Source organism: Botrytis fragariae, assembly GCF_013461495.1.
Source record: "Botrytis fragariae strain BVB16 chromosome Unknown tig00000050, whole genome shotgun sequence".
Lineage (NCBI taxonomy): Eukaryota > Fungi > Ascomycota > Leotiomycetes > Helotiales > Sclerotiniaceae > Botrytis > Botrytis fragariae.
In genome coordinates, this window is record NW_023500992.1 from 1,737,913 (window position 1) to 1,764,639 (window position 26,727).

The following is a 26,727-nucleotide window of genomic DNA, read 5'->3' on the forward strand; positions in this document are numbered from 1 at the left end:
ATGGTCAACCTTCCATCGGCGAATGGTAGAGAGCCAATTTCAGAGCCATCTTCGAGACCAAGGTCGAGGGATAGGGCCAATTCAAAGAGCAGACATACTCGATCGTCCTCAGCGATGGCCAAAGTTAGTGAACGCCCAATTTCAGCTCAACCAGAAAGGACCCCGACTAATACGACTAATGCGCAACAGTCAATAGCAGATGAATTTTCCGGTCTTACACCCGCAGAAACCGCAGAACGATTGCAGACCTCACTCACGTCAGGTTTGACACCCGCAGAAGCTCTTGCTAGATTACACGATCAAGGACCGAATGAACTTCCCCACGAACCTCCCGAACCATTATGGCTTCGATTTGTGAAGCAATTTAAGGAAACTTTGATTCTGTTGTTGTTGGGTTCAGCTGTTATGTCAGTAATAGCTGGGAACAAAGATGATGCGATCAGTATTGCCGTTGCAGTTACAATTGTGGTTACGGTAGGATTCGTACAAGAGTATCGTTCTGAAAAATCGATTGAGGCATTAAACCACCTGATCCCCAATCATGCGCACATAATACGAGGAGAAATGAGAACTACAACGCCTAGAACACCTGCATGGCCCCTAGTACCCGAGATGTCCCAGAGACGGAAGCATTGATGGCAGACTCTGGATCTGACGCGGATTCTAGTATGGCAGAATCTGTATCACAAAAAATGATGGCATCGAAACTGGTTCCTGGAGATCTCGTTTTATTTACTACTGGGGATCGTATACCTGCCGATATTCGTGTCACAAAAGCTTCAGATTTGACAATTGATGAATCCAATTTAACTGGAGAAAATGAGCCTGTCCGGATCACTGCGGAAGCTAGACATATCGATTTTAGACCCGGATCTAGCTCACTAGAACCACCTACATCCTCCGATTATGCCTCTCCTGCCAGTGGAGCTGTAGGTGCAGATATCAGATTAAATAGTACGACTAATATTGCTTTCATGGGAACACTTGTAAGATCTGGGCATGGTCAAGGAATCGTCTATGCAACAGGTGGAAATACTCATTTTGGAACGATTGCTGCAAGTGTATCGGAAACGGAAAGTCCTAGAACTCCCCTACAGCTTTCAATGGACGATTTAGGGAACCACTTAAGTCAAGCTTCTTTCGTTATTATTGCGGTAATCTCTTTAGTTGGATGGTTACAAGGAAAAGCATGGTTGGATATATTCACAATTTCGATATCCTTAGCTGTTGCAGCTATCCCTGAAGGTTTACCAATTATTGTTACAGTCACCTTGGCTCTTGGCGTACATCGAATGGCACGACACAATGCTATAGTACGAAAAATGCCAAGTGTGGAAACTCTAGGATCGGTCAATGTTGTTTGTAGTGATAAAACAGGTATGCTTAACACATCACATAGCTTGTTCGAAATACTGATTCTTCTCTAGGTACCCTTACCATGAACCATATGACTACTGTTAAAATGTGGTATTCTGATGCCGATGCTCCATTGGACGTTGATTCGGATGATGAGACTGTAGAATCTAAAGCTGATACTGTGGCTCTTCGTATTCTTCGCATCGGAAATATAGCTAATAATGCACGTCTTACTCATCTTCATGCCCCATCAGCGTCGTCAGTCGCTATTTTATCCTCTACTCAGGGTCGTGCTTCAGGTCAAGTCTTAAAAAGCAGGTGGGTCGGTCAGCCGACTGACGTTGCGATGCTTGATATGCTCGATCGATTCAGAGAGCATGACGTCCGTGAAGGTTTGGGTCATCGTATTGGGGAAACCCCATTCAGTTCTGAAAGAAAATGGATGGGTGTTACCATTGGAGATTTGGGTCCGGAAGGTACATCAAGTCCAAAAGAACATGCTTATATCAAAGGAGCTATCGAGCGAGTTTTGGAAAGGTGTGATACATATCTTACAAAAGACGGCCGTGAAGTTCAATTGGATGCGGCAAAGAGACAACAAGCTTTACAAGCTGCCGAAAAACTTGCCTCTGAAGGACTTAGAGTTCTTGGTTTTGCTAGTGGCCCAGTTGCCAGGCACGCTAAATCGTTGGCTCCAACAAGCCGAAGTGCAACACCAATCTCGAAACTAGACCACCATGTGTCTCACAGCGAAGACGTCTACAACGGTCTCACGTTTGCTGGGTTGGTTGGTATGAGTGATCCTCCACGAACAGGTGTTTCGAAATCGATTCGACGACTCATGCGGGGCGGTGTTAAAGTGATCATGATCACTGGAGATGCTGAAACAACTGCTCTCGCTATTGCAAAGAAGCTCGGTATGCCTGTTGCAGCACCACGTGCTCATTCAGTAAACTCTGTAGAAGTTAGACCAGTCTTACGAGGTGATGAGATAGATGAGATGACCGACGCAGAGTTACAAGCCGCCATAGCCAATACTTCCGTATTCGCCAGAACCAGTCCAGATCACAAGATGAAGATTATCAGAGCACTACAAGCTCGTGGTGATATTGTCGCAATGACTGGTGATGGTGTCAATGATGCACCTGCCCTCAAGAAAGCTGACATTGGCATATCTATGGGTTTACAAGGAACAGATGTTGCCAAAGAAGCTGCAGATATGATCTTGACTGATGACGATTTTTCAACTATTCTCAAAGCAATCGAAGAGGGCAAAGGCATTTTCAGTAATATCCAAAATTTCCTTACATTTCAACTTAGTACAAGCGCTGCGGCACTTAGCTTGGTTTTAGTCTGCACGTGTTTGGGATTCAAGAATCCCTTAAATGCGATGCAGATCCTTTGGATTAGTAAGTTGATTTTGGATTGCATCGCATATTGTACTAACAACTTCTCTAGATATTATTATGGATGGACCCCCAGCTCAATCATTAGGCGTGGAGCCAGTGGATCCAGATGTTATGAACCGACCACCCCGAAAGAGGAATGCTCCTGTACTTACAAGAGCGTTGATCACTCGAGTCCTTACGTCCGCTACCATTATCATGTTAGGTACCATGGCAGTTTATACTCACGAAATGCTTTCAGATGGTAAAGTCAGTAAGAGAGATACAACCATGACCTTTACCTGCTTCGTTCTTTTCGATATGTTTAATGCGTTGAACTGTCGTTCAGAATCAAAGTCTGTCCTCAGAGGTGAGGTCGGGCTGTTTTCGAACAAGCTATTCAATTGGGCAGTATCGTTGAGTCTTGGTGGACAAATACTAGTCATATACTTCCCCTGGCTTCAGGAAGTATTTCAAACAGAAGCTCTGGCACTTACAGATTTGGTTGGCTTGGTTATCTTAACAAGTTCTGTATTCTGGGCGGATGAAGCAAGAAAATGGTGGAAATCAAGGAGTAGAAGAAGGCTTGGTAGTGGGTATAGTCAAGTCGTATAAATGAAATATGGCTTTTAATGCCTATTGTATACATAGATTTAGTATTGCATAGATTCCCAAGCGTATGCATTGTAGTAAATAAAAGTACGGAGAATTCACAATGATTTGATCAACTACACACAAGAATTATCTTTGGATATGATTAAAGCGATGGGACAAATTATTGATCAAATCGTCAATATAAATTCTCGCTTACCCCACACCCAAAAAGATGACACCTAAAGATGCACCCGACCTCAACCCAGCTTCCCCAAAGAAGAGCTACCCATGCCTCAACCCACCCAATGCCTCCACCCGGCCTCCTAAATGGCAGTCTCACACCTCTACCCACAACACCGTCTCCAGAATCAGCTCAATCATCCATTCACAATGCCTCCTCCCTAGCCTCTATCCAAAACATCCTCTCAAACCTCCATACCCGCGACGCAGCGATCACTACTAGTCTCCAATCCCTCATCTCTTCTCAAGCCTCCCTCTCCCGCGATCTCGGCCGGCTCGATCTCTTACGCGCGCATCTTGGCACAAATGTTATAAATACCAGGGCGATTTCAAATGGAATGCTGGATAATGCCGCCGGCACGGCTGAGAAGTTGAGCTCAAAAGTAAAGGAATTGGATTTGGAGAAGAAACGAGTCGAGGAAACATTGGGTGTTGTAGAACAAGTCGCGGAATTGAAAGCATGCGTCAATGGCGTAGTGGGTAGTATGGGGGCTCCGCAAGACTGGGAAGCTGCAGCGGGATATATTGCAAGAGCGTCGAAGATCCCAGCACATATTGTTGAGGGCAATTTTGCGGCAAGGACGGTTCCGAGTGTTGAGGTACCGGATGCGCCAGGTGTGACGATTGAGGAGGCGAAGAAAAGCTTGTGCGGATTGTTTTTGAGAGAGTTTGAGAAGGCGGCTGAGGAAGGGGATGGAGTGAGAGTTACGAGGTTCTTTAAATTGTTCCCATTGATTGGGAGGGAAGAGGTTGGGCTGGATGTTTATGGAAAATATGTTTGTCAAGGAGTAGCAGGAACGGCGAGGAAGAATTTAAAGGAGGGGACGAAAGGGGAGAGAGGTAAAGAGGTATTTTTCTACGCGCAGGCGTTGACGAGGTTGTTTGAACACATTGCGCAGATCGTGGAGGGACATGGAGGGTTGGTGGAAAGACACTATGGGGCCGGGAAGATGGTTAGAGTGATAGAGAGATTACAGGCTGAGGCCGACGTGCAGGGCGGGATTGTTTTGGACACATGGGGAGACGAGAAAAATGTCGATAGGAGATTGACAGACGTGAGAAGTTATCCGTTTTCTTTCTTGGTGCAAAGCTTTCTACCGAATCAAAGACCAACTGGAATCTCGAGGACGGGCTCACCTGCAGTTGGAGCGGCTGCTAATGGGAGAGCAAGTGAAGATGAGGGTGTGGATATGAAAGAAGTAGATGGTCTTTTGAATGAGATGGCTGTGATGTTAGGTCGTTGGTCATTGTATACTCGATTCTTGAGCGGCAAATGCAGGGTAAGTGCAACATCAATATCAGTCCTTCTGCAAGCCATTTCTAATCCATCACAGGATCCAGAAGCTAGCGCAGATGATCCTCTAGTCATGCCGGAGTTATTAGACAAATCAGCTCTTAGTCGAAAAATCTCAAATCGTCTGAAGGATCCATTTAATGTTATGACTACATTTTTCTTCCGACGATCTGTTGAGAAAGCATTTCAATTGGATGAATCTCCTACAGGATTGTCTCTCAATCTATCAAAACCTATAGATGGAACTGCTCCATATATAATCTCTGCTGTTGATGATGTTATGTATATCGTCAATGCAGTACTTAAACGATCCATCTCAACATCACAACGTGGTGTAATCGAATCCGTTATTCCAGCAATAAGCAGAGTTTTGGGAACCGATTTTGTAGGAATGGTTCAACGCAAAATGCGAGACGAATCTTACCCAAAACCACTCGTCCAAGGCGGATTTCCACCGGAAGATAGAATTATCGCCTTTATCGTCCTGATCAACAGTCTTGTTGTATCAAATGACTATATTTCCAGAATTGTGTCGAGTCATCTCCAATCTTCCGAAACAAACAGCGCATCTCACGCTAAAGGTGTACCACCTGCTCCAGCTTTGAAAGACATGTTCCCCTATGGTCATGATGCCACTTTCGTTTCTAATTCTCTTACAAGTCTCAATACGACATTCTCGTCAAAGACCAACGAGTTGATCAGCGAAGGTCTGCAAGTAATGTTCAATAACGTCATCAAACCACGTCTCCGTCCAGTCTTAAGCGAAACATTCCGCGATGTAGATTACTCCCTTACATCAGAAGATCTCGCTGAAATAGCCCGCCAAAATGATACTGATGATGATCCTCAAGAAATACTACAGGACATGGTATCTCGTCGTTTCGAACATCACTGGGATGCTCTCATGAAACCTATTCATAGAATCATGTCTACGACACCATTCAATACCCTCCTAGAGCAAACCGCTCAATATCTAGCAAGAGTTCTAGAAAGAAGGGTTTGGAATTATAGCGGGAAAATGAATGCATTAGGAGCAACTAGGATGGAAAGAGATTATGGAGGGATTGTAGGAGTAATTGCCAGAGGAGGAAAGTATGGCTTGAGAGATGTTTTTGCGAGGGTACTGCAGGTTGCTATGGTTGTCAATATGGATGAGGAAGAATGGGAGGCGGTTAATGTTGAAGGTGATGGATTGGGTGAAGAGGAAGTGGAGATGGTTTGGGTATTGACGGTAGATGAGAGAACAAGGGCTAGAGGTATGGTTAGGGAGTGATATTGTAAGGAGATGTCCTGTGATTGTGTGGAAAAGAATATATGATTGCCCTCGCATATGGGAGTCTAGGCGTTGAAAACCCCGTCCATCATAAGAAGTATTAAGATAAAGGGAAATTTTGGACGCGTCCAGAAGGAAGCGAGATATTTACTGGGAGAGTGATATGGGATAAAAAGAACTAAACATAGCATTGATACCAAAATAAATAGCGATTCGAATTTTTGGCTTCTTATTCATTTTGTGATTTGCATATCAGCGAGCGTTCGAGCCATGAAGAACATCTTATTACCTTCAATAGCTCATATTGACACAAATTAATGATAATTAATAAACTAATACATGATTCAGCCTACTTCCAAATGCAATGTAATATATCATCGCACATTTTAAATACATACAAGAAACAGGACACAAACAAGCGAATCCATTTTACCACATCACCAACTACTGTCCAACCAAAGACCCAACCCAAAACACTCAGAAAGTCAAACACATCACTTAGACCCCGTCGTCCCTGCTGCCCCCGCCGCCTTCGCCGCCTCTGCCAATCTCGCCTTTTTCGCTCTCCTCTCCGCCTTCTTGGCATCCTCAGCCCTCTTCTTCCTCTTCTGCCCCTCATTCCACCTCGTATCATAATCCTGCCACATTTCTGTCGCCCCCGCCTTTGCCATTTCCGCACGTCTCTTCGCCACCAATGCTTTCCACTCATCGGTGCCCTCCTCTGGTTCCGGCGTCTTGTCCACTTCATCCGCCCAGCCCAATCTATCGAGCACCTCGACCAATTCGCGTCGGTTCAGCTTGAGTCCAAACGGCATTTCGATTTCTTCGAGAAAATCGATACTAATGCGTCCGCGATTACCTTCGTAGTCGCGCACGAGACATACGGTCTGGTCGCCGGTGAAGTGGCCGTAGACGAGGACGATTTCGCCCGTGTCGAAAGGGGGTTGTTTTAATGGTGTTTGAGGTGTAGATTTTACTGGTTCCTGGGGTTCGAGAACGCGGAAGAGAGGGAGCTGGACGGAATCCAGACGCAGCTGCGCTTCGCGTTGATAGAAATCAGGGGCTTGGATTCCTCTTTTTAATTCGAGACGGTTGATTCGTTGGATTATTTCGGAGCGTTTTCCTTTGGTGGGAAGACCGCGTCGTCGGGCTTCCCATTGGAGGTCTAGACGACTCATTCCTCTGGGATTGAATGGTAGGCGATGATTATCGCGGAATTGTTCATTGGCCCATATTTGCACGGGCAGTGAGCCATCGATTCCCCATGGAAAGGGTAATTGTTGTAGATTTCTATTTTTGACACGGCCTTGATCGAGTCCATATCCTTCGAGTCGTGTTACTAGGGGTTGATGATTTTGCATATCATAAACGGGTTCGCCTAGATCGAGGAGAAATTCTCCCCAGCGAGGAGCGAAGTCTCCCACCCAAACTTTATCAGCAGAGAGTCCTTGGGGTAGACCATCTTTTTTTATTTCTGGGTAGGGAAGTCCACGTTTATCGGTTGGGGGAACGAAGCGGTAGACGCAGAAGTCGAGGTTGCGCCATGGTCGCTCGAGATATTGTCGAGCTGCGGCACGTTCGGCTCTTTCTTCGCTAGTCAAAATGCCGGCCATGACTGCTAGAGGATCGAAGTATGTAAGTATATGCTGGCTTTGAATAGGGGTATGGTTAGAGTTTCATGAGATTAGAATGAGAATCTCTGTGAAGTTGCCTGGATGTCAAGGTTCCAACAGGAAAAAATTAGAGATGGGAACTCGAGATGGGTTTTGGAGCTTGCTGTACAATGGATTAAAATATTTTGGCGATCAAAGGGGATAAAGGACAGCTGTTGGTAAACAAGCGAAACGAACTTTCTCCTTTCATGTTATAATTAAGATGATTCTAAATGACGGATCCGGAGGGCGAACAAAGACTTCTTCGAACAGTGCTACATCGAAGCGAATTTATCGTGTTGGATTTCAGGAGAGCTTTATTCGTCCGTATTTTTGTCAGTTGAACATTTCGAGGCTGGTGCTAGTATCGAAGAAGCTAATTGAGATAAATTTTGATAACAAAGATACACCGATTTTGAGGAAACTGGAAATTGCCGAAGTAGCTCTTGTCATGTCCTTGAATAGGTCAGGCAATTGATCAAGTAATAGAAGTTCATTTAAGAAAAGACCATTAGATCAAGCTCAAACACCACTTACATAGCTATGACAACTCTTTCCTTCCAAAGCAAAGATAGTTTTCGAATTTGGCTACAGAAGCTCTTCACAATATTGGATGAAGTGCACTACTCCTAGGAGTGAAGAGCTCTCAATCCTAGAGTGTCCTCTGCCCAGAGTCTGCGCTCCAGCACCGCATTATTTTCAAGCCCGTCTTACTTCCATAGGGTTATACTACGCCATCCTAGACCATCCTTTTCATCTGTATCTCGATTCTCATCTAGGATGCGCTCATGGGACTGGAATTAGAACAGGTGACTGTACGGTTGACGTCGAGCAGAAATATCACTATATTTCCGTTCTCACATTCGCCATCTCTGTATTCATTGATGTCTTACGAAAACACATATAATCCTGCGCAAATTACCAACGATACAGGCACTCGCCATGTCTCGTGTGGTGCTCATGGTGATAGAGTAGAGCCTATAATCGTATCACCCCCACTTAGAGACGAATTAAAGGATGATTTGTTCGGCACATAACAGTGCCTGCGATTCAAAACCCTTGTACTAGATGTATTAAATTGTTATAAAAACAGAAGAGAATAAAATCAATATCGAGCAAGAAGGCTTAGATAGGGGAATGCAGATTTTCATTGAGGCAACAGACATTTTACCTAGCTGCTACTGGTAGTAGGAAATGAAGCATGGCATCTGCAGAGTGCAAATATACCTGGTAAAAAGTAGAACTAATGTTCTATCAAACAAATAATCGATGGAACAATTTCCGAGTAGTGTTTTGCGACATTTCAGTTGGAAATCTTGATTGTTCGATTTGATATCAATATCGAAAAGAGTACATGTCCAGGTGATATACTTGTAGTTCATCATATGGAGAGTGCAATGTGATAAAATGTTCGCTTTTCTTACCAAAAACACACCTTGCACGCTTTATGCTACATACCGCGCGTTACTATTTGCACACCCCATAAAATGCTAGAAGCTAACACTTTTCTCATACTGTTTTTGATCCCTGCACAATATCCCTGCAAATTTATTCTCTATCAGACAAAAAAAAGTTGATGAGAAAACGAAATATACTTGAACAATCTATACAATCACCCACAATGCCTCCCTTACGGTCAAAAAAGTCTGCCAATGGTAGCGCAAAATCGAAAAAGGATGCGCCAAAAATTCTTCAAGAAAGTGAGGAGAGTGCCAGTGACAATGAGAGTGTGGACATGATGGATAAGGATTCCGATGAAGAGGAGTTAGACAGACTTGTTTTGGGAGACGGTGCAGGATTCACGGCTCAATTGGGTCAAGATATGGATTTTGAATCGGAAGATGAAGAAGAAGAAAAGGGTCAAGACGAGGAACAAGAGGACATTGGAATTGAGGGTGTTGACGATGCAGATGTACAACTCCGCCGCTCGAATATAGAGGATAATCACTAACTTTTTTATAGCTATTTTTTCTCGACTCCGGACCATCCACAGTACCTCAAGATGCATTAATACCACGTCCACAACCTGAAGACGAAGAGGGAGGAGATGCGCTGGCTTGGGAAGATAGCGATGATGATCGATTGAATGTATCTCTAGCTGGAAATTCTCGTTTAAGAAAACTTCGAGTCAATGAAGGAGAAGATATAGTTAGTGGAAGAGAGTACACACGGCGACTACGAATGCAATTTGAGCGTCTCAATCCTGTTCCAGAGTGGGCGCAATCTTCTAGGCCGACAAAGCGACGTCGCAGGTCATCTGCAGCCTCCGACTCTTCATTGTCTTCGAACGATATGGACGTTGATGATTCCGACCTTTCTACATTACCTCTCGCAAGACTTCTTCAAGATGCCGGAGCTCTCACAAAAGAAGCACCCGCTACCTCAAAAAGACCAAAACTCAGACCTGAAGTTCTCGATATCCAAAGAACGAGGGATATACCCAAAACTCAACCATCAGCCGTCACTTCTCTTTCCTTCCATCCAGAATACCCAGTCATACTTTCTTCAGGTCCAGCATCAACTCTATATCTACACCAATATGCGCCCACAGCCCATCCACATCCACATCCACAACTTACTAGCGTTCACGTTAGGAAAACCCCCATTGCTACATCCGCATTCCTTCATCCTTCCGGAGACAAAATCATTTTCGCTGGTCGACGCCGTTATTTCCACATCTGGGATCTTCCTTCTGGAGAGATCAACAAGGTTACGCGAATTTATGGACATAAGGATGATCAAAAGACTATGGAAAGATTCAAGCTCAGTCCTTGTGGCCGATATATGGGACTGATTGGTTCATCGAAAAAGGGAGGCGGTCTTATAAATATTCTTGATGCAACCACAACACAATGGATAGCATCAGCAAGAATTGAAGGCAAAAATGGAGTTGCAGATTTCGCCTGGTGGAGAACTGGAGAAGGATTAACTGTTGTAGGAAAGGGTGGAGAAGTAGGAGAATGGAGTATGGAAACTGGATCTTTTGTCGCTCGTTGGAACGATGATGGTTCCATCGGTGCTACTGTCCTTACACTCGGTGGACCAAATGGACCCAAACAACTCGGTGGAGATCGTTGGGTAGTGATTGGATCTCAAAGTGGTGTGGTCAATATTTACGATCGCAAGAATTTCATCTCAGGAAACGATATAAAAATACCCGAGAGACCTGAGCCAAATAGACGACTTTTGCAATTAACTACACCTACAAGTCATTTGCAAATTAGTCCCGATGGACAATTGTTGGTCTTTAGTAGTAGGTGGAAGAAAGATGCTTTGAGACTGGTACATCTACCTAGTTGTACAGTATATAAGAATTGGCCAACATCGAATACGCCATTAGGAAGAATTTCATCCGTGGCATTTGGTAGTGGAAGTGATGTTTTGGCGGTTGGTAATGAAGCTGGAAAGATTAAGTTGTGGGAAATCAGAAGTTAGTGGTATAGATGTAATGAATGATTATAGTGTCGGATTTGACATTTTTGTTGAAAAAAAGAGAATAACGATGTTTGTGGTTGAGAGTGAAGAAATCGCAGAACTCTGTAAGTCGAGCTTGATCCAATTTCCAACGTTGAGATCAGTAATATCATCCTACCTATTCAAGAATCTAGAATTGAAAAAAGTAAGATTTTCAGACATCCCACGAATCTTCAAATTCTCATCTCTTATCCATCTAATGCATTTCATCCCTACTCCCCCCCATAATCTCTACTCCCTCCTTCATCCCATACCTCCATCCCCCATCTACCCCCTCTTAAAAAGCAATCCCCTAACCGGTCCCCCTTTCTTCGCGTCACTCAGTGGATAAAACTTTTTTTCCCTGATCGTATACGCAAGAAGCTTCTTTTTATTTGGGAAAATTTGCACTGGGACGCCAGTCTCATAGTGTTCCAATAGTTGACAGATATTAACGTGGACATTGGAGAGTGCCTAGAAGAAGAGATAGGTGTGTTAGTAATGGGAAATGTGAGATGCAAGATAGATGACGAGGATGAGTGAGGATCGAAGTAAAGCAATCCAGTGAGTGATCATCATCATCAAAAATCAAGAGACTCCAGTCTCCAGTCTCCAGAATATAAAACCCCGATTTCTCCTCTTCCCAAACAACGAAAGCAGCACTCAAACCCACCTTTCTACAAGCGTTAATACTCTCCAAATGCCGCGCTCCAGGAATCTTCACATCCGCGCACAATTGCTGCCAATTTCGTAGATCGCTCACGTTTCCGAAATATCTATCAAAGTCCCCTGCAATATTGGGGTGACGAGGTGGCATTTTGGGGTTCGCGGGGAAGTTCTGAGGGAGCTGGTATGATGCGAGCACACGCGGTGGATAGGAGAGAGAGGATGGTTTTTGTGGGATGGGACGAGAGTTGAAAAGTTAAGGTAGATGTTGATTGTTGGATATTTATGTTATGGTGGAAAGCTCGCAGCATGGAATAAATGGGATGAATGAGATGCTCGAGAATCTTTGGTTGTATTTCTGTGCATGGTTGTATCTTTCAAAAGAGTGCAAACAACTTGATGCCGGGAGTGAGAGTCTTTAATGATGTGACAATGCAGAATGAGAAAGGAGGGGAAGGGTGCAGGTAGAGAGCTTCACGGAGAAAAGGAAACGATAAAGAGCACCAGAACAAGGGGAGGAAGGAAAAAGAAAAGTAATATCAAAGTAGCAGAGGTACAAGCAAACGAGAACATCAGAAGAACATGCAAAAATGCTTGTATATGCGTTGTATATGCAGCTATCCACACTCCAGGCTATTACCATCCCGCCCAAACGCAATCTGATGAACGCGATACAAATCCCATGCCAATACGCTCACTATAACTATCCCAGCCATCCATACTATCCCAAACCCTGATATCCCAACCATAAAGTCAAATTCCCAAATATGTCATCCGTTTGCTCATGAAATCATCCTTGCGTAACGTGTCAGAAAATGACGCCTCGAGAACCTCATTAAATCTGTTCCTAGCGTCCGAAAATATGTGCCAATAGAGCTCTAACAGGACCACCTTCCTTAGCCTTACTCTTTGGGTAAACCTTGCCAGATTTCAGTGTATATTTAGCAAGTTCACGTTCGCTCTGGTATCTCTTCACTGTTGTACCTTCCGCTTTGGCGTCGAGGAAATCGTAGATGTTTACCCAGACTTTTCCTAAGGCCTATAGAATATATATATTAGCATCATAACGAGACCGCTGGGAGAACATGTATCAATTACCTTGCGACACTTGGTAATGCTAGTAGGTATCTCTTCCAAGCCAACATCGATGCAAAGTCTTTGCCAGTTTGCAAGCTCAGTTTCATTTCCAAAGTAATCTGCCCACAAGCCGACTACCGTCTTCTTCTTGGTCTTGGCAGTCTTTACCTTGACAGAAGCATCCTTGATTACTTCTTTCTTTGGTGGCTCTGGTTCGGCATATTCCTCAGAAGCTTGATCCTCTTTGAGTCTCTTAATCAACTCACTTGCCGCAGCATAATCGTCAACATCCCCCCATTTAAAACCATGACCGGTCATGAAATCTTTCATGTCCTTCCATCCTGCGCTTTTGAACCATTTGTAGTTGGATATTCCACCCTGGGTTTGCTCTTCCTCCTCAGCTAGTCGAGCCTTGCGTCTCTTCTTCCTCTCCTTCCTCTTTCTGCTCTTTGCAGCTTTCGTATCGATCTTCTCTGACTCCAAATTGTTTGTATCTTTGTCAGAAACTGCAAGTTTCTGGAGGGAATCGGTGACATTGCTGACAGCGGTATCTGCGGCAACTGGTTTCTTGCCCGAAGAACGATTTCCACTTCCACTCTTCTTGTTCTTTTTATTTGTAGAGATATCCTTCTTGTCTACCTCTTGCCCCAGCTGATAAGCTTCTTCTTGCGCAAGATTGACATTTTGAAGTTCTATAATTACATCGTGGAGATGGTTTGGATCCGGAACATGAGCTGAGGTCGAGGGACTATCATTAGACTCAGTTTCGGGTGGTGTATAAACGGGAGCTCCATCGTCGTTGCTGGAGTCGTCAGAAATACTTCGAGGTGGGTTTGGAATGGAGTTCTTCGATTTTTTGGCCATAGTGACAGAGTCCTAGCAAGATTTGGAGGAATGTAAAGGTTGTAATCACGAATGATGGATAGTGGGTGATGGCACTGTGGTGGGGTGGGAGGGGTGCAGGTAAGCAAGTTAATATAAGTATCTGGTAGTGCACTGTACTGTAGCAATGTTGAATACCGAAACCTTGATATACCTTGTTCACATATTATATTTGGATAGCACAATTGATGATGATTTATATGTGGTGAATGATGCACCATATGAATGAAGTGAAGTGGCTTTGCAGTGATCAATCAATCAATCAATCAATCAATCGGAGGCTATGGTATGGTTGGTTTGATACACAGGGTTCATGGGAGAGAGGAGTGGGTATTGGCATGGGATATGGGGTCACTTTTGGGGTCCGCTGAAATGGTACTAGTCCCCACGCATTACTCAGCCTTGCGCTACTGCAACACTGCGATACTCAATGCGTCCCATTCCTTCAATCAATACCTTCACTATCTCTCCTCTGACCCCGGTGCGACCGTAGGCAGATTTTTGTAACTCTCCATTTTCACCTGTCATTCTTCTGCTCTTGCCACATGATGAGGCAGTCTTCCAGGTGAACATGGTACACACAAGGCTTTCGACGTTGGATACAATGGACCCTCGTACCATCAAGAGGGCTTTCTCGACAATCGTATCAAGCCTACCTGGAATATATGCGTGTTCCTGAGATGCTGAACTATACAATGTGCCTCCGATAGCATCAAGAAAGGGTTCCGACGTTGGATACACTGAACTCGGCTCTGTCAAGAAAGGCGTCTCGACAACCTTATTAACAGTGAAGCCCACTTGAAATATATCTGTTCCCATCCCCTTGTTCGAATGTGTTGGATTCCCGCCTGCTGCAATATTTCAGTGGCAAGGACAACATGATTTCAATACTGTTCTGCTGTTGGTTAGCAATGTACCCTGCAAGGTTCTGACATGCTTTGCCAGAGAAAGCAATGCTTCTCGCAAAGCATCACTCTCTCAACTCTATCTTCACATTGATCCGTTGAACTATGCGAGTGCCATGGTGAATCAAATCGTCTTTGTGGGAGTATCGTGATATTATATTTCAAACCAAATCAATTAGTCGGATCCGGCTTATATTGATTGATTCATCATACAATGATTACAGTAGGTTCCCGACAGCTGAGAAACGTAAGCCAGAATCTTCTGTCCGGGCACATTCGGATCCGAAGGTTGGACAATGATGTCAAGGACAACATTTGTCTGAGACGTTGTGTAAATAGCTGCCCGATGAGATGTTCATGGACCCTTTTCTTTGCATGTTCAGTAATTTGCAACGATTTTCAGATAATCTCTTTCTTGACGAATTCTTAATTTACTTCCAAAACAATCATTCTTGTTCGAGATTCACTGACTTTTCATCATTCATTTCATTCGAGCGGTACCAAGAATAGAACAGAACGTACCAAAACCCAGTTTAATCAAATACTGAAAGTGAGAAGGACATTTGCGCGAATCACTCCTACCTATGATTTGCACCACCAAGCCTCATCATTTACAGGCATTCTTTTAAGATTATCAAAAATATTGCGGCCGACTGAGCACAGCATTATTTCGATTGTAGATACATAAAAAAGTCACGTTCAATCGATACAAATGTCGGAAGCCCAAGAGCAAGGACACACACGAATGGCTCGATCTGAGGAAACATTGTATGGTTCAAATACATCACATACATACTCTGTAGAAAGAGTCCTTACTGGCAACACTCATAAGAGTAATATTAGCAGCCACAAGTTTGAAGATCCATCAAATCTCTCAGACATAGCTCTCGTTAATTATCCAAAAGCATGTATTCTGACTCCTGGTTTGCTCCAAGACTAACTGAATATAGAAGGATGATGAATTAAACGATGTTCCCGCACATAATAAACCCAGTGATGCACTGGCACCAGAAACCGATTTATATGCAGGCATTGTTGGTTGGGATGGCCAAGACGACCCAGATAACCCTCAAAACTTTCCTCCGAGCCGGAAATGGCTTCTTCTCGGACTGATTTCAAGCATCACTGTCGTCAGTCCTCTAGCATCTTCTATGGTTGCTCCTGGTGTACCTTATATCGAAGAGACATTTAACAATCATAATGAAACACTAAGTACATTTACTGTTACAGTCTTTCTTCTAGGCATTGTCTTCGGACCTCTTTTCTTATCACCATTATCAGAGATTTATGGAAGACGACCTGTACTATGTGCATCCAACATCGTCTTTTGTTTATTTCAAATAGGTTGCGCTCTTGCTCCAAACCTTACCGCACTTATAATATTTCGTTTCTTTGCGGGCATTGGCGGTTCCGGTTGTTTGGCACTCGGTGGTGGTGTGATAGCCGATCTTTTTCGACGCGAGCAACGTGGAGCGGCTTCAGCAGCGTACACCATTGGCCCTTTGTTTGGACCAGTAATAGGACCTATCTGCGGAGGCTTCATAGCAGAAAGAGTTGGCTGGCATTGGATTTTCTGGGCTATATTCTGTGCTGGCACAGTAACAACAATTGGCATTGAAATATTCAATCGCGAAACTTATCCTCCTGTTTTGATCCGAAGAAAAACACAAAAGCTTCGGCTAGAGCTTAATCGTCCAGATTTATTATCCTGCTATGATTTAGGAGGTGATCCTAGTACCAGAACAGTTCTTCTCAATGGCCTTCTTCGACCACTCAAGATGTTATTCATGTCACCAATCGTTTTCATACTTTCGATATACATCTGTTTTGCATACAGCTTACTGTACCTGTTGTTCACTACAATCACTCCAGTATTCCAAGAGCAATACGGATGGAGTGTAGGACTCTGTGGTCTTGCTTATATTGGTATTGGCATTGGATTCTTCTCAGGTCTAGCTCTCGTAACGAAAATCTCCGACAAGACAGTAATACGTATGACCGCGGCAAATAACGGTATTTTCGAGCCAGAAATGCGTTTACCGGCCTGTCTTTTCTTTTCATTATTCATTCCCATCACATTTTTCTGGTATGGATGGTCAGCCGAAAAACACGCCCATTGGATCATACCAGTTATTGGACTGATTCCCTTCGGATTCGGCATGATGGGGGTTTTCATTCCTATCCAGACATATATTATTGATAGCTTCCCTCTTTTTGCAGCTAGTGCGACAGCCGCTATGACGGCTAGTAGAAGTCTTTTTGGCGCTCTGTTACCATTGGCTGCGCCAAGTATTTATGCAAAATTGGGACTGGGATGGGGAAACACTATGTTGGGGTTCATAGCTGTAGCGATGATTCCCGCAACAGGCCTGATCTATAAGTATGGAGGACAGATTAGAAAGAGATATCCGCTTGATCTATGAGGAATGGGAGTTTCTGGTTCGGTTATGGCATTAGGGTATATGGCTGAAAAGATAGATTGAGGAGTGGGGAGTCGGGAGTCGGGCAGGGATCGCATTTGTACTTTTGTATGTATTATACATGGTTTTGACAACGAACAGATAGATGATATTCAATGAGTTATGTTTTTCACTTTGTCATTTCGTGAGTGATATTTCTGAATTTTTGACTGTGCAGTGTGTTCAAGGCATGTATTCTTTTGCTACAAATCCTCCGAGCGGAGAATATTAATTCTGGGACTTGGTATGATCTCAATAAAGGTAAAAAAGGGGCGGTTTATAGATCACGATGTACAGGATGATATCATCTCGTGTTTAGAAGAAGTTCTCTAGAGAAAGAAATGTGAAGTTCAATTTCAATGAATAATGTTACGCTTTAGACGAACGTGAGTCCCCACTACCACGGTACCTTCAATTAGGGCAAGTATTTCAGAAACCAGATTCGGTCTTTGTCTGTGTCGATGTTCTCCGAAACTTATTCCATATTCCTCCTTCGCATCCAAAGATCTCAACCTCGGCGTCCAACCCACCAATCCATAACTGGGGTCATATCTCCAAACTAAATCTCCCACGCACCCGTGCCCAGAAGGAGATCCAGAACAGGAAAAGTCGTAGCACGACCCGAGAGGGCATTCCTAATTTTTCTTCACATCCGTGTTCCCATTCCCGTTCTTGATGCTACTCATCGGTGGCGAAGAACTGTAAGAACTAGAGCTTGCGCAATGTTTCCTTTGACAATCCACATACTTACTCATCCAACGATAGAATATGGCCTAGATGGGGAATAAGAGTGTACCTAAGCTGGCGGCTTCAAATGCGGAATTTGGGAAGATATCTGTGAGAAAATGACTGTTGAAGAAGCGCTTGGGTGTGGTAGAAGCACCTGGAAATATGAAAGGTAGGGAAAGCGTTTGATGACATAGAGAATTTGTTGTTGGTAAAATTGGCCGAGGGAACACTTTATTGGAAAGAACTTTCAAGATGTTGGCATTAAGAAAAAGCTCTTCCATCTTTGACTGGCTCAAAAGAGATACGTGGTTCGAGGCTGCAATTTGGTTTACACTGCGCCAGCTTTAGTTGCTTGGTCAGGTACACTTTACTCTTAATCTTTTTCGTTAATATCATTAGCGAGGTACAATAGTCGTAGAACTACATCGTTGATGTGCTAGTCCTATAAATGCAATGATAATTCAATGAGTTCAATCATCTAAAGAGGAACGGGCGAATCAAGCAACACTTTTGAGCAGTGAATGGGCTAGTATCCCATTTTGTTCAGATTAGATATACATCAAATCACGTAACTTCCTACTGATACTGAACCCACTACTTTAATAATTCGCGCTATTTTAGATACTCTTAGCCCGTCATATAAGCACTCTTTACAACATACAACGATTTGGCCAAAGCACGGAAACATCCTCGATTAGGATTAATGGCCTGTCCGCCCGTTCTCGTCCTCCATCATAGAGTACATATATGGTACGACAAGAGATAACTTGATCCACATTCTACACATCTGTCAAATAACTTAAAAATAAATCAACAAGAGATTTGGATGTAATATCACAATATAAATTGATAGCAACAATAAATCATCGTCTCATAATCTATGATAACAACAAGTGTCTCACCTCTTACATCACACCAAGATTCCAGATCAAAACCTCCAGTGTTATATCATATTTCCAAAGCGCATCAACTTACAGGAACTCGCCCACAGCAACTTTGTCTATGCATGATATCGAGTTCTGTCGTCATGGATTCTGTTTGTATGCTCGATTCAAAGCATCCTCTCGGCGGAACCCTTAAATAAGCGTCCAACAAAAATTCGCAAGGCGGAAAGTTGAACGGGCAAGGAAGAAGTAAGTGAATGAGTGAATGAGTGTCTGATGATCTCGAATCAATAAATCATGACAATGTCTCTTCCAGATCTCATATTCACTATTTTATTATCCTATCTTAATTCTCTGCTCTTCGTTGGTTTGTTCTCAAGTTACATAAACAGTCTTCTCTTCCTAGTTCTGTCACATTTTAACCAGAATGTGAAAATCGGGTGTCGGATAATGACGGTTCGTAGCAGGAAAGTTACCAAGATTATTACTATCAGCCCAGAATTAGTGCTTAGCACTGACAGACTTCCGGATATTTTGATTTTTGAGTTGATGACGGAGCTGGAGAATCCTCTGAAAGTTCGAAGATTAACAACACAAAGTCGAATGACAATAACAATTAATAGCTATTCTCATCTCATAACTCTCATCTCCCCAACCTTCGGAAACGATGGTAATGATAGATTTCTACCTGTATAGCCACTGGATTGTCTATCCATTACTCTACATATCCAAAACACTCAAGCTACTAAAACTAATATAGAGAGTTTATCCACAGTAGTAAAGATACCCCCTTAGCCACTGAGACATAGGCCATGAAAACTCCTGTCTCTATGAAATCTTGTTCGGAGAAGCGTTTATATAACCATTCAAGGGACTTAGAAATCATGTGATAACATCGTGTGCCCACTAGAAACGGAAGTAATTGGGGAATGTAATAAGTGAGAGAATAAATAACCTACTTGAAAATAAGTTCTGCTATATAAAGACTATCCGTCTATAACTTGCGAGTAAGATAATCAGCACAGCTACCGGGAATCAGGTATACTCACTGATTAAATTGTTCTTTGCAATAGGGTAAAAGCCTGGATGCTGTATGTTAAGTGTGAGCTACAATCTCACCCAGAAAATCGTCAAGCGGTATGAATATAAGCAACTATATTGAGTGAACAACAACACCAAAAGCTTTATAGCAACAAACTGCCTCCCCTTCTCTTTCTTTCCTAGACCCCTTACTCCCCAAAACACCGAAATTTGTTACTCACGTTATCAATATCACATTACCGCATTGCAAGCCTAGCTTATGTTCAAAATATACTCGCTTCAATCATTGTAATGCCTGACACTTGAATGTGCATTGATTGCATGCAAATCCAAAACATACAGCTTTGTTAACTAAGACTATTTATACCACTGCCTGAAAGAAAGAGGTTGTTAAATTTCGGGCTTCAATTTTTTACCTCCAGTTTGGTACAAAAATCACCAAAATCAACCTTCTCGTTAAAGACATTGAAGAAGATGATGGTCTTTACCGGGTTCAAGAAGCTAGAGAGATGAAAAGGAGGTATATAAAGCAGAGAAAAGAAGGAATGATGAACAATGGAAAGTGGATGAGTGAATACATATGCAGACTTTGACTCTTCATGGCATGATTTACATACCACGTAATTCGCCCCAACCCCAAGCTCCTTTTCCCTCCCCGCTTTCTACTTCCTGCCTTCGAGATGTGTGGTTATCTCATTGAGTAGTATATATACACTAGGCCTCTCAAGATTAAGCAACAAAGAAACACACATTGCAAAAAGCTTGGGAACACATGGAGACTTCGAGTATACATCAAAACCCAAATCGTAGATGGTACGACTTTTACAATCGGGTGTTCTTATAATCATGAACTGCAGGTAAAGCAGTCCAGATGCAACAAGTTTAGTCAGATAGAGCATAGAATGACGGTAAATAAGATAAACGACAACATGTGGATATTCAAGTAAAGACAGTAAGTACTCAGGTACCATTCGCTTCCCCCTTTCTCCTATGCTCCACAACTCCTTCCACAATCTTGGCTTATTGATACTTCTACTAAAGAAACATCGATGCTAGATATAGGATATACGATAGCATGCATATCTACTCGGGCAGACGGTCCACTCCATGCGTGCGAGGACCCAACGATGTTTGCGCGTTGTGTATATTAAAGACTTGGAGAGATATCACATTTATGTTCCCATCCCTCCCCTCAGAGACTCTGCTCCGGTCTCAAATGTAGACGTCCCATTAAAAGTTAATAAAGAAGGAATCACGAACTCACATTAAACACACAGACTCCTGATCAGGCATCTTGGCACCGAAAAAGTAAATCATCACCATCCTCTCTCACTTTCTTCCCCGCTCTTTTCAACCCCAACTGACTCCTCCAAGCTTGACTTCTAATTCGGATATAAAAGCCTCTCTCAACCCCTCGAAGGAATTCTACAAGTCTATGGTAGATTTCGACGATGATGGCAAGGGCTTCTGACCACGTCGCAATCTCCATAGAGTAATACTCTGGTTATTTCGTAGGCATTTGATTGGCACCGCTTTTCAGATATCAAGACCAAAGTCTCAAGAGACGACTATAATATAATACATGGCGGAACAGGGCAGGAAGTGATGATAATCGCCAGCAAAAATTGAAATCTCAAATCATCGACCAAAAGAAAGAAAAAACAATAATAATAAATTCAAATGATAAAATTCGGTTCATCAAGCACACACAACTCACTTCCGCCACGCTGACAAATAGATCTGTTGAGTAAAGAACTCAATATAACCCGGTTCGAATTTTCTCAAAGACAAAGGTCCTCCCATCCTCTTCTTTGTCTAAACCTTGGGCATTGTACCGCAAAAACGTCAAAATCCCAGTAGCTTTTATACCCACCATACAATAAAAACAAAAAATACACTCTCATCATATCTACGAGTGCAATGAAAGGGGCACATGATCCAACGAGGCAAGTGAATAAATCCATATATAGCGCGCCATACAGAACAAAGAAACAGTTACCCCTTTTTCCCATTCGCTCTACTCCACCCTCTATCTCCTATCTTGAATATGTTGTTTTATTCCCATACTTAAAATCTTCTGTTGATATTAAGCCGAAATCCAACTAGCACCCACCCCGTCAAATCGAATAGTTTCGAGTCCTTCTGATATTATGTATAGCGAACTGAGAATCTCATGCACACAATCACTCGCCGCTCACCATGGGCCTCTATCTACTTATATACCAGCTCTACTTATATACCAGCATAACTATTCATCCACCCATCCATTCCCCCATCCAATCCAAGCAGCCACAAGAACAACAGAAATGGTAAGAAGTAGACATCACCATCGCCATCATATAATCCAGAAACAAGACCTGTGAATAAGATGAGATGAGATGAGATGAGATGAGATAAGATATATAGAGAATAGTGTAAAGAACTATCTACATATACCTACCTACCTATCTACCTAAAGATTCCGAGTAAGATGAAAGAAACAAAAAGATGATAAGAAAGACGAATGTCAGAATACCCCTCAGTACATAATATAGTTCTCATTCCAACCTATTTCAATCTCATCTTATCCCAATCCCAACTCAATTCAACCCAACTCGTCCCATCTCATCTCATCCCATCCCATCCCCCTCACCTCTCTCCCCCCTCCCCACTTTCCAATTCATCACCATCACCATCTCCATCCCACCTACCTACTCTCAACCCACATCCTCAATCCACATCTTCCTTCCTCCCCCTTCCCTTTCCCTTTCCCTCCTCCCCCCTTTCTTCCACGACACCACCACATCACACCACCACACTAATCTCAACATCCCTCTTCATTCTCAACAATCCCAACTGCCTCTCCCCAAGAAAAGATTTCTCCACCCCCCACCTCTCCTCAATAAACCATCAAATACCAAAACAAGCATCATATGAATATTTATACAACATACATACCCAGGTACAAATAGGAATATAGACACTAGGAATGGGAAATGAAGGATCAGTACCTAGGTAGATGAATTCATTTCTGTGAGTGAGTAAGTATGGACATACATGCCTACCCAGATATACACGGGAAAGTAAAACAAATGAGTAGAGATACCCAAGTAAAAACAAAAATAATACCTGCTTAGCCTATCTACCGACAACAAATTCCACAAACAAGTGGTCTAAGTACAAATATCTAGGTGGCATTAACTGTACCCTTCATGTCAACATTTTATACATCACAAGCACTCAATCAGAAACCCCATAATATAAATTTTTAACTTGTTTTTTTCATTTAGTATCTTAAGTATCATCTCTCAACACGGTTTCTTTTTTCAAGAATACTCGTGAGGAATAAGTAAAGCAGTAAGTAGAAAGTAGTAGTCTCATCAGCATGTGACAAAACTCTACACCCATTTAGGGTTGCAAATACGTCTCTCCACCTCCATTTTCCTTCTCCCTATTCCTAGTACTCCAAACACTTATACAGTTAAACAAATAAAAGTAAGTTTCCTTCAACCCCAACAAAGGTAGCAGAAAGCCCAGCTACTATATCGTCTTCCAACCCATCAACTGTATTACGAGAAAAAGGTGTAAGTTTTTTCATCCTTTGTTCATCCATTTATTCCATACCCTATATTCTGACAGCCCCTAATGTCAATCATTATCTCTTAACAATCCATCTGTATTTCTTTTTAAAAGCAACGACAAGAAGCAAACAAGCTTAACTTTGCGAATACACAAATAATTGTCAAACGTATCATTAGAAAGGAGTAAAGCTCAAGATCCAGACGCAAACGATTTGTTGATTGATGGGAAATATTAAAGGAGTTTTAGTGAATATCGGTCTATGGTGAAAATAGTCGAAGGAATTGAAAGCAAATCGAATGTTTCGAATCCATAGAAGTGAGGTGCATGTGCATGTGTATGTTGTATGTACGATTTGGAAAAATTCCAGAGTTAGAAAACTTTGTGTTGATGTAGAGAGTATTGAAACATTCTTTAGCCGATGACAAGACTAGAAGTTTACTTCTTTGCAAAAAGGAAATTTGATAACGTCATCGTGTTTCGGCCATTTATGGGTCGTTCTCATGGTAATAAAAAAAGGTTCGTGTAAAGAATGTTGTGGTCCGGGATTCCTGATCCAAGAAAGGTTTGTTTTTCGCTGAATCGACTCGATGATCGATATTAAAAAAGGACTCGCTGATAACTCAAAAAGTATGTCGAATGCATTGTTTAGGCTAGAACCTAGACAATGGGAGAGTGTGTGTGACAAGCAAGACACGAGAACTCTCTAGATGCACGCCAATACGCCAGAGCAAATTTGTTTGATATAGAAAAACTTTCCGTAAAACCTTTCGAAGATGAAAAACGGACGACTGAAGGAAGACTCCACCGAGAAATTAGAAAATCGGTGAGTAATTGTAGAAAAAAACAGGTCAGGGTATCTAGACGACCTGTTGTAATGAGTGTCGGAATCTGTTCCGAACTTGTAAATACCAAAAAAACTCCGAGTGAAAGAATGCAATGCCATGCTAAACGCCAAACCAGATGCAAAGGTATTATTTAGTATGAGACTTGTCTTCGTGGGGTACCTCGGTCGTAAAATATAGGAGAGCTCATCATAGGGGAACTCGTCATTTCTGTCGTTAACATACTGCCACTCGATTTTGATCGACTGGGAGCGGTAGGGCTATCATCAATTTGTCCGTGTTGGCCAATGGCATAAGTGTGTGCTCTACTGAGCTTGGTTCTATTTTGTCGAAGTCTTCCCATTTCACGCTCACATGTGTAAGCATGTTCCTTAGCATCCATCTCAACGTAATTCTGGGGAAAGCAACGGCCTTGATGTTCTGTAAAGAAAGCACTGTAACCACCATCCAGGATATACACTTCAGGGTAAGAAAGCTTTGGGTATTGTTCGACGTTAGTAGTACGATCTTGTTGTCGTACGTGACGAGCCATTATGGGTGCTCGATGTGCGGAGTATTCGCAATGAAAGATTAGGAGGGTTTTGCCAGGGATATTTTCTTCAAACAATTGACTGGTCAATAATTCTTTGTCATTATAGTTGACAGCACCATCGATATGTCCACCCTCGTATTCATATTCGAATCTGCAGTCAACAATCATTCGTTGGTCATATTCATCATCGTATTTTCCATCAAGAATTTCCAATAAAGTCTCCTTGGCAATTCTAGGAATGCTATCAGGTTGACCTTCTTGGAAAAAGTGTGGTAAGATTGGTTGGTGTATTTCATCAATATCCATGACGGTTTCCAAGTTGCTCGACGTATTTCCCTTCTCTTTGACAATGTCTTGTGGACTTTCAAACATGCTGAGGGATCGTCGAAATTGTTTCCTAGGCCGAACTAACGGATTGGAAGTTCTGCGGGAGTGGCTACCAATTGGTGATCCATTGACGACTCTGCTTGACACACTTGAGAATGGTCTGCTCAATCGAGGTGGTGGTGCCATGATTCCAGCCGAAGGACGTTCAGGACGTTCTCGTGGTGGTGATTCCATGAAACATTCGCCCAAAGACATTGATGTGGAGGTAGACAACTTGCTGCTTCCAGCACCGAAGCGGAAGGGAGGCAATTGACTGTCGGCGCTTTGTCGAGGAAGGGAATTCGTCGAGAAACCCTTGGTACGCGAGAGGGATGGTCGTAATAATCCATTTTTGCGTCTCCTGTAGCTTGCATTAGTACGATAATCTTTGGAATGTGTGATTTGCACTTACTCAGCACCAAAAGGTTTTGGGGCGTCCAATAGACTGGAACGAATTGGAGATGACCCCATAGCTGTATCTTCCACTGGTGTACCTGCTGGTGTAGGTGAAGCCATCTCAATTTGCGCAGAGAAATATGGTTGCTTATGTGGAAGAGGGGATATATCCATTCTTTCGTTCAATGGACCTGGTGAAGAGGAAGGTAAAGGAGGAGTAGTAGCACAATCTATATCTTGTTAACATCTCCAGTCATATCTTCCTGTGCAGATCAACTCTTACCCCTACCATCCAATGTCCCAAAAAGATTCGATGTGAAGAGAGATCGACGAGGAGTTGGTAATTGGGGGCTGTAAATAATTCAAGTCAGCAAAGGATACACACAACGAAGAGTCTTGAATTGAATGTACCTCATATCAATGTGAAAATTCTGAGATAGATCTGCCGCCAGGCTTGCTGTAGGTGAAGAACCACGAACAGGTTTGACCAAGAAGTAATCTGCTTTGGCAGAGTGCTTCATGCTCAAATCCCGAAAGTCGAAAGCACCTGGACCGAAAGAATTTGCAGTGACGTTTGACATATGTGCGTGTGGGTGAGAGGCATACATATCATTTCTAGCCCAAGCTGGCATAAATGATGAAGGCTGCATTGCAGCTATGGGTGAAGACTCCATAATGAACGGGATGTGAGATTAAGAGGTGAATTGACTACTCTAAATTATACTATCAATTGAATTGATTCAACCGAAGTCCGCTGCAGGGAAGATCCGTTGATATGATTATAAATTGTAGTATAAATGTAGAGTGTTCCGAAATCAGATTGACGGCAAACAATCAAATGGGGAGGATATTCCCAAATGTCGTTGCTATACAAACTGCGAACAATGGTAGAATGCTGCTGGTTCACGAGGAGCTGTAGAGATTGAAAGGTTGTCCGATGGGAATTACTGGAATGCTTGGTGCATCGAAACCTATCGGGTTGATTGTATTGCCTTTTGGGATGTCCTTTTTGGTCGATGATTGAATTTGGTGGCTTAACCCGGTTTATTACTCGAGTGTCGGGTCGTGATTAAGGTCGAGAGATCAATTCGTCGGAAGAAAAGGTCTAATGGTAGGTTCGAAGGATGGTCGGCCCTGGTC

At 42.9% G+C, this 26,727-nt stretch overlaps 7 protein-coding genes across 7 annotated transcripts; 3 read left to right on the plus strand and 4 right to left on the minus strand.

Moving 5' to 3' along the window:
- Nucleotides 1–6,142, plus strand: Bfra_004536 (putative calcium-transporting p-type atpase protein; the record flags this gene model as incomplete). The annotated part of the gene is made up of 7 exons (XM_037334938.1): nt 1–123; nt 190–474; nt 585–1,377; nt 1,428–2,765; nt 2,815–3,350; nt 3,581–4,855; nt 4,910–6,142. 7 exons carry the CDS (start codon nt 1–3, stop codon nt 6,140–6,142), a joined length of 5,583 nt encoding a protein of 1,860 aa, XP_037193472.1.
- Nucleotides 6,143–6,636: 494 nt separating this feature from the next.
- Nucleotides 6,637–7,755, minus strand: Bfra_004537 (uncharacterized protein; the record flags this gene model as incomplete). The annotated part of the gene is made up of 1 exon (XM_037334939.1): nt 6,637–7,755. The coding sequence occupies one exon, from the start codon at nt 7,753–7,755 to the stop codon at nt 6,637–6,639; it is 1,119 nt and encodes a 372-aa protein (XP_037193473.1).
- Nucleotides 7,756–9,415: 1,660 nt separating this feature from the next.
- Nucleotides 9,416–11,229, plus strand: Bfra_004538 (putative small nucleolar ribonucleoprotein complex protein; the record flags this gene model as incomplete). The annotated part of the gene is made up of 2 exons (XM_037334940.1): nt 9,416–9,706; nt 9,757–11,229. The coding sequence occupies 2 exons, from the start codon at nt 9,416–9,418 to the stop codon at nt 11,227–11,229; spliced, it is 1,764 nt and encodes a 587-aa protein (XP_037193474.1).
- Nucleotides 11,230–11,535: 306 nt separating this feature from the next.
- Bfra_004540 (uncharacterized protein) lies at nt 11,536–12,064 on the minus strand (the record flags this gene model as incomplete). The annotated part of the gene is made up of 2 exons (XM_037334941.1): nt 11,536–11,721; nt 11,921–12,064. 2 exons carry the CDS (start codon nt 12,062–12,064, stop codon nt 11,536–11,538), a joined length of 330 nt encoding a protein of 109 aa, XP_037193475.1.
- A 470-nt stretch (nt 12,065–12,534) lies between these two features.
- Nucleotides 12,535–13,854, minus strand: Bfra_004541 (uncharacterized protein; the record flags this gene model as incomplete). Its single annotated transcript, XM_037334942.1, has 2 exons — nt 12,535–12,952; nt 13,012–13,854. 2 exons carry the CDS (start codon nt 13,852–13,854, stop codon nt 12,761–12,763), a joined length of 1,035 nt encoding a protein of 344 aa, XP_037193476.1. The 3' UTR covers nt 12,535–12,760.
- A 1,635-nt stretch (nt 13,855–15,489) lies between these two features.
- Bfra_004542 (putative mfs multidrug transporter protein) lies at nt 15,490–17,200 on the plus strand (the record flags this gene model as incomplete). The annotated part of the gene is made up of 2 exons (XM_037334943.1): nt 15,490–15,666; nt 15,728–17,200. The coding sequence occupies 2 exons, from the start codon at nt 15,490–15,492 to the stop codon at nt 17,198–17,200; spliced, it is 1,650 nt and encodes a 549-aa protein (XP_037193477.1).
- A 7,226-nt stretch (nt 17,201–24,426) lies between these two features.
- On the minus strand, nt 24,427–26,261 carry Bfra_004543 (putative m-phase inducer phosphatase protein; the record flags this gene model as incomplete). The annotated part of the gene is made up of 4 exons (XM_037334944.1): nt 24,427–25,552; nt 25,604–25,817; nt 25,871–25,938; nt 25,999–26,261. 4 exons carry the CDS (start codon nt 26,259–26,261, stop codon nt 24,427–24,429), a joined length of 1,671 nt encoding a protein of 556 aa, XP_037193478.1.
- Between the last annotated feature and the right edge of the window lie 466 nt (nt 26,262–26,727).